This window comes from Haliaeetus leucocephalus, unplaced genomic scaffold (genome assembly GCF_000737465.1).
Source record: "Haliaeetus leucocephalus isolate CR32 unplaced genomic scaffold, Haliaeetus_leucocephalus-4.0 Scaffold395, whole genome shotgun sequence".
NCBI lineage: Eukaryota > Metazoa > Chordata > Aves > Accipitriformes > Accipitridae > Haliaeetus > Haliaeetus leucocephalus.
This window is the reverse complement of record NW_010972831.1, coordinates 3492846-3499815: the sequence shown is the minus strand read 5'-3', so window position 1 is coordinate 3499815 and position 6970 is coordinate 3492846. Positions and strand designations below refer to the sequence as shown.

General features: G+C 64.3%; 2 protein-coding genes across 2 annotated transcripts in view; both read left to right on the top strand.

Annotated features, from left to right (window-relative positions):
• Nucleotides 1–229: 229 nt before the first annotated feature.
• RILP (Rab interacting lysosomal protein) lies at nt 230–5162 on the top strand (the record flags this gene model as incomplete). The annotated part of the gene is made up of 7 exons (XM_010573915.1): nt 230–443; nt 808–929; nt 1114–1302; nt 1762–1925; nt 2074–2196; nt 3478–3561; nt 3956–5162. Coding segments are annotated over 7 exons (1053 nt in total), but the record flags the coding sequence as incomplete, so codon positions are not given.
• A 495-nt stretch (nt 5163–5657) lies between these two features.
• Nucleotides 5658–6970, top strand: part of SCARF1 (scavenger receptor class F, member 1) — a 6469-nt gene continuing 5156 nt past the window's right edge. The window contains exons 1-2 of the mRNA XM_010573618.1: nt 5658–5899; nt 6611–6672. Of these exons, the coding sequence (XP_010571920.1) occupies nt 5805–5899; nt 6611–6672 (157 nt within the window). The 5' untranslated portion in view covers nt 5658–5804. The remainder of the gene's footprint in view (nt 5900–6610; nt 6673–6970) is intronic.

Genomic DNA, 6970 nt, shown 5'->3' with positions numbered 1-6970 from the left:
CTCGTCCGATCCCTTTTCCTTCGGGGGTTCCCTACGGGGCGCCACCGACCCGCGCTTGTCCTCGCAGGAGTCCCCGTGGGGATGGTTCTGACCCGGTGGTCCTCGTCCCCCCTGGGACAGCTCTGACCCGGCGGTCCCTGTCCCCCCGGGGGTGGCTTTGACCCGGTGGTCCCCATCCCCTGGGGACGGCTCTGACCCGGCTGTCCCGGCCCCACCGGGATGGCTCTGACCCGGCTGTCCCCATCCCCCGTGGGACAGCCCTGACCCAGCTGTCCCCATCCTCTGGGACGGCTCTCACCCCGCTGTCCCCGTCCCCCAGAACCCGGAGCAGAGGCTGTGGGAGGCCGAGCACCGGGAGCGAGCCCTACGCAGCCGCCTGGCCCACCTGGAGGAGCAGAACCGACAGCTCCTGGGACAGCTTGCGGAGAGCCAGTCCCAGGAAGGTGAGTGTCCCGGCGGATTCGGGGTCCCTTGCCACCATGGGATGTTCCCATGGGGGATGGTGGGCTGGGTGCAGGTCTGAACCTACTTTCCGTGCTGCCCAGCCTTGGAGACCTGTCCTACCAAGGAGTCGCAGGGACCCAAAACCCCCCAGAGCACCCCCCAAGCCCCCAGGAGGGTTGTGGGGGCAGACACAGGGTGCAGACCGCTGTTGGCAGCACAAGGATGAGTTGGGCACAGCCTAAAGCCCTCGGCTCCCCTCTTTCCAGAAGCTTTGCAGAAGCATCAAGAAAAACCCAGTAGGGTTGTGGGGTCAGGGGAGTCCTGGGGGTCTCTCATGCCTGTTCCCCCTGTGTCTGGGCTCAGACAGCACGGCGCGGAAGGAGCGGGAGGTGATGCTGCGGCTGAAGGAGGTGGTGGACAAGCAGAGGGATGAGCTTCGTGCCCAGGCCCACGAGATCGTCTGCAAGAGCCGAGACACGGAGGCGGTGAGCGTGTGGGAGCTCGCGGGTGTGGTGTGCGAAGGGCCTGGGGACCTGCTTTCATGTCACCTCCCCCTGGGGCTGTCGTCGCGGCTGGTGAGCCTGCTGGGGCGGATGATTTTCCCGTGGCCCTGGATCGGGGCCCGGAGCCGCTGCTGTGCCTCACTCTCGGCTCCCCTGGGCCCTCCAGCTGCAGGAGCAACTGCATCGCTTCATGGCCATGAACGAGGACCTGCGTCACAAGGTGGCCGTGGTGCAGGCTCAGCTCAAGAGCGCGCTGGAGAAGAAGTCGGACCTGGAGGCCGCGATGCTGCAAACCCAGAGGGAAACGAGCAGGAGGAGCAGGACCAGTGAGATCCAGCGGCCAAAGCCCAGCCTGGTGAGTCGGAACCCGTGGCCCTGCTGCTACAGGGCATCGCTAACACCGACCCAACCTTCCTGGCCCTGTAGGGGCTTCTGGCACACCCGGACCTACCAGCTGCCAGCAGGACATAGCTGCTCAATTAAGCCTTGCTGCTGAAAATTGAACAGTGTGGACAGTAAGGATAGTACCTTGTCCTTAAAAATTGGTAGGGGTGGAGGCAGGAGCGAGTGAGGCGACATGATGGGAGGAAAAGCCGAGTGGGACTCGGAGGATGAGGAGGGTTTGCCACGTGTGGCGATGGGCGGCAGATGCTGGCTGAGCCGGGGAGCCACTGTGGTCCATGGAGGGCTGTAGCAGCTGCAGATTAGCAAACTCATTCCCAAGACTTCCATCTCTGCCTGCACGTGGCACCCAGCCTTGAGCGGGGGCTTCGGCGTCTCTGCTTGCCTGCTGACTCTCTTTCCGTCCCCCCAGGAAGGAGCACCGTCGCCCACAGAGGAGCCGCAGCACCAGGATGCGGGCAGGAGCCCTGCTCACTGCTGCTTCTCCAAGGAAGAGCTGCAGCAGATCCTGCAAGAGCGGAACGAGCTCAAGACCAACCTGTTCCTGGTGCAGGAGGAGCTGGCCTATTACCAGCGGTGAGTCCTGCTGCGGTGGCGTGGGGCAGCAAGCTGGGTCCCTCCCGTCCCTGCAGCCATCCGTGGCCCATCAGAGGTTGCTCCTGGCGCAGTGGGGGGAGATTTCTTCGCCAAGCTCTCGGTTAACCAGCTGGCTGCTTTTTGCCAGGGAGCTGCTGAATGAAGAGAGAGTTCCCAGCTTCTTCTTGGATGCAATGAAGTCAACTATCAAAAGACAGAGAAAAAAAATCAGAGCCAAAATGCTGGGAACAACAGAGGAGTCGGCGAGCAGGTGAGTCCGGCTGGCCGTGGCGAACAAGGAGCTTCCCGTGCAGGGTGGATGCTGGCTGGCAGGCTCCGGTGTTGCCGTGTGGTGTGACGCCCTGGAAGGGAACTCCTCCAGGCCAAGAGCTGCCTCCTCCCTGCCTCCCTCCAGAGATCAAAGGTTTCATGTCTGCAGTTGATGTCTTGCTCTGGCTTAGCCCTGGGAGCACCGCAGGGGCTGAGCTCTTTGCTGCAACTCGCACGTCCCTGTCACCAGTCACGCATGGCCTGGCCGAATGCCGCTTGTCCCTGCGTGGATGTGGCAAAAGAGAGGCGAGGTGGTGGCGCTGGAACCACCGCACAAGGCAGACTGGTCCCTGCACTGTATGGTTGAAGGTGACAGTAGAGACATTCCCTGGAGGCTCTGCGAGATGTTTGTGGGCAGCGTTGGCTCCAACAGACTTCTTATGATGGGGAGGGGAGGACCCTGCCGGGCACCAGCCCCAGCTCTGCACATCTGCCGGTGGTGGGGGGCGAAGCCCGCGCTAAAGCTGCTGTATGACGTGGGGGGAGCTGGATCTCACTGGCTTTTGGGGGCTTTAATAAAGGTCTGAAGGGGGCTGAGCTCTTCTGTGCTACTGAAACCTGCTGCTTGCTTTGTGTTGGGGTCTCTGCTGGCAGCAGGAGGGTCTGGGGGTGTCGAGTCCTGCCTGCTCGCCTCCCTGCACGGTGAGGATAGCCGCTGCTGTATGAATGCTGCCCCGCAGTCATCTCGTGATCCCCGCTTCCCTACGAGGCCCGGCTGTCACCCACCTTGGTGCCAGGATGCCGCCCGCCGCGGCCCCAAGCTGCAGCCGGTGGTGCTGATCATCAGGCTGTTCCCCCAGAAAAGCGCGCGCTTGCCACATGGGGTGAGATGCCTAAAGACTTTACAGCAGGTTGTGGCTTCTGTTGTGGCAACCGGGGACATGCCATCTGCTGACCAGGCACCAGGGGTTTGAAGCTGGTGTCTGAAGAGCTTTGTGGCTTGAGATCACGGAGCCGGGAGGGGCTGGGCTTGCCATGAAACGCAGCTGTACCTGGGACACGAGCATCGCTGTGGCTTTGCGGCAGGTCACAGCCTGCCGGTGCTTTGCGGCATGGTGGCTCCAGTCCACGTGCCCCTGGCTCTGTGGCCACCTCCGCACGTGTGGCTCTGCAGGTGACACCCCTCGGCTCTGGCGGGAGCCCCGGGGTGACTCCGGCACTCGCTGCTGCGGTGAGCCCGTGACTCAGCGCAGGTTTTCCCCCCCGCTTCTTTGTGCTGCAGTGACGAAGATGAGGGCTCCTGGCTCCCAGCCCACGGCACAGACTGCGTGGATGCTCAGCCTCCTGATTCCAAAATTAGGAGCTTGTAAGTTTGCTCCTGTGCTCGGGTGCTGGTGGGGACAGGCGGCTCTGCCAGCAGAGAGGAGGTTTGGGGTTCGGCTGTGGACCCAGCGCCTGCTGAGCTCGGTGCCTGCCCTGCAGGGTATGATGGGGACAGAGCCGGGCTGTCTGCCGCAGGGCTGGCAGGGATGCTGCCAAAGGGGGAGTCGCTTAGTTTGGGGGGGGATCTGCCTTGTCCGGGGCAGGGGCAAGTGCAGGGCAAGCCTTGCTGCTGCCTCTGGGGTGCCGCACGCTCCCAGGTACTCGCAGCCGGGCTACGTCCTGCCGCCACCACTGCTAAACACAGAGGGAGGTTGGGATCTGGCTGCTTCCCTGGGAAGGCTCTTCTCCCCCACGGCCGTTATCTGTTCTCTCTGCAGTTTTGGGCTGTGGTATCAGGGCAGCAGCAAAGACCCCTCCACATCCAGCTGCTCCGGAGCCTGGGAAATCATCGACTCGCTGGACACGCAGCTGGAGCTGGAGGGAGAGAGCGAGCCGGCGGCCGGCTCCCCCGACAGAGCCGTGCAGCCCCTCTGACCCCACCTGAAAGGGGGCCGGATCTGGCCTTGCAGCAGCACTTCCCGGCTCTTCTTTTTCTGGTGTCTTCGAGAGCGGCACGGCAGCCCTGCCTGCTTCCCCGTGCCGTGGTGACGGCGAAGCCACAGCGTGGGCAGCCTTCCTGCAAACCCGCTGGGACACTCAGCCGTGGGGTGCCAGCCTGGCACAGGGCAGCTCGGCACCTCCGGGGATCACTGCCCATCGGCCACCCTTTCGTTGCACCCACGGCTTAACTACGGGATCCCGCGCAGCCGTGTCCCTGCTCCCCACTTCTCCATGCTTGCAGCTCAGCACGGTGGGGGGTCTGCACCCTCTTCCCACTGCCGCACCCCAAAAGGGCTCTTGAAATCTGCTGGTGGCTCTTTCCACCAAACGCCTCCGCTCACGGCCCAGGATCCCATTGCCCAATCCTGCCCTGTGGGGGTATTTCACTTCACCCCTTTCTGTTCATACCTCCCCTCATCCCTGCAATGTGAAAGTCAAGTTGGGGTGCCCGAGCCGGCCGGCTGCGCACTGTCCCGGTATCACCGCACGGCTGGGAGGGGCTGAGCACGCTGCACCGGGTGTCCGGGTGCTCCCGTGTCTGGGAACAGTCGGGATCGGCACCGCCAGTGCCACTCCTGCACTTTTCAGGCGTGGGGTGAATCAGTTTTGTACTGGGACCTCTTCCTGCTACTACTGGGAACTGGAAGACTGGAACAATCCTTGTGTTCACAGGGGCGAGTCGGTCCTCTTGGGTTAGGTACTTTCTAGCTCTAGAAGCGGAGTCAGAAATAAATCAGTGTCTCGTTTCTTCTCCGAGGTACCCGCTGCAGCCTCCGCTCTCTCCTTGCTTGGGAAGTACAGGGTGATGCTGCCGGGCTTCAGCTGTGGTTCTGCGCCGTAGCCGTCGCTTTTTCGTGTGCCGATGCAAAGGGCTGTGGCCGGCTGCGCTGTGCCAGACCCCGGAGCCCCTTTTGGGGGTCAGCTACGATGGGGAGCAGGGCTACGGGGGCTGCAGTGCTGGGCGCGATGGAGTTAAGTCCTGCGTGGTGGGGGGGGACAGCACGCTTCCAGCCCCGCCGGCCTTGGGTAGGAAAAAGGTGTTTCCTGTGCATCTGCTGACACAAAGCTCCTGGGGAGATGGCGAGGTGGGAGAGCAGCCAGCAGCTCGAAGGCCAGCGTGGGGCACGCCGTGTCCCCGCGGGGGATGTGGGGATCCCGCTTCTCGGTCCCTGCCAGGGGTCGGCAGCGCCGCGGGGCGGCTCACGGGGCTCTGGGCAGGGGGAGGCAGCGGACGCCTCGTGTGGGTTCTGGGGGGACGTTGGCTAAAACAGCTTTGGGAGCAACGGAGGGTGGCACAGGGGAGCGAGACGACCGCAGGTGAGATGTTCAGGCGGGCGCCAGGCCATGCATGGCTGCGCCGAGCCCCTGGATGCCCATTTCTGCTGTTAGGCTGGCAGCAAGGGCCAAAAATAGCCCGTGCGGTGGCATTCCCTGCCTCCCCCTCCCCGCCGCACCCCTGACGTCTGGATCGGGGCGCCTCCTCCCGCGTTTCCTCAGGAAGAAACCCAAGGCTGGCGGGAGGAAGAGGCCGCACCGCAGGGGGGACGGGACGGGACAGACGGGACAGACGGACGCCAGTGTGGGGCTGGGGAGCCGCCGGGACTTGGGCCCTCGTGCCCCACCGGGATGGGGAGCGCCCGGCCCATTCTCTGCCTCCAGCTGTGGCTGTGGGTGCAGAGCTCTGCCCAGGAGCTCGACCCTGACGGCAGGAACGTCTGCAGGTAGGTGCCACGGGGGTCCCCGCTCGTGCCCTCCATCTCCTGGGGCCTCTCAGCAGCCCCAGGGGGTCATCATCCGTCCGTCCTTCCATGGACGGAGACCTGCAGCCCGGCATTGTATGGGTGCGGAGACTGGGGCGATGCTGGGGAGCGTGGTTGGGCATTTGGGGCATCAAATCCCTTCTCCGAGGGTTATTTCTCATGCACCCTCCCCGCGCGCAGGGCAACAGGGGGAAGCGGGAGCATCGGCAAAACTTTAGTCGTGCACCGGGTGGGAAACATACGTGTGGCAAAACCCAAAGGGCTTTTGGAGCTTCGCTTTGCTGCTGCATCGCCTCTCCCGTTGGCCTCGCCATCAACGGCAGCGCCTTTCGGCATCTTCGCTTCGGTGCCTTTGCTCTGGGTCGCTGGCGAAGCTTTGAGCTGGTCCCAGAGCGTCGGGGACCCGGCACGGGCTCCGTGGCGGCAGAGCCGGGCAGGCCTGCCCCACCGCCCAGCCCCGTCACCCGCTCGGGCTTCAACCTCTTAAATTTCCTTCTATTTTGCTGGTTTCCTTCCGGAGCAACGCCCCCGGGGCCGCGCCGCCTCCCCACCCGCCGGGCCCAGCCAGGGCAAGCGCCCGCATTCGCTTCGCCTTAGCCGAAGCCGCGTGCCAACCCACGCCGGTCCCGGTACCCCTCGCCCCGGTTGACAGCCCCCGGGTCTCTCCCGTAGGCTCCCCGCCGGCCCGGTGTGCTGCCCCGGCTGGAAGCAGGACGGGCGGGAGTGCACGGCCGGTGAGTGATGGATGGTGACGAAGCCCAAAGTTTGGTCCCTGGACTTGGCCGGATGGCTCCTGCGCGGTGCTGGGTTTTGGGGAGGTGGGGACAGCCCTACAGCTCTCCCCGAGAGGCGGCGGTGGGGTGCTGCACCGTGGGGACCCCCAAACACCCACCGAGGAAGCTGGTAATAGGGATGCGGCTTGGCCGGAGGGATGGAGTGGGAAGCAGGATGATGGTTTCCCCAGGAATGTCGCCTTGGCAGGAGGTGGCTGGGTGGCCGGTGGTCCGGCAGAGGGGTATAAGACCGGGGGGG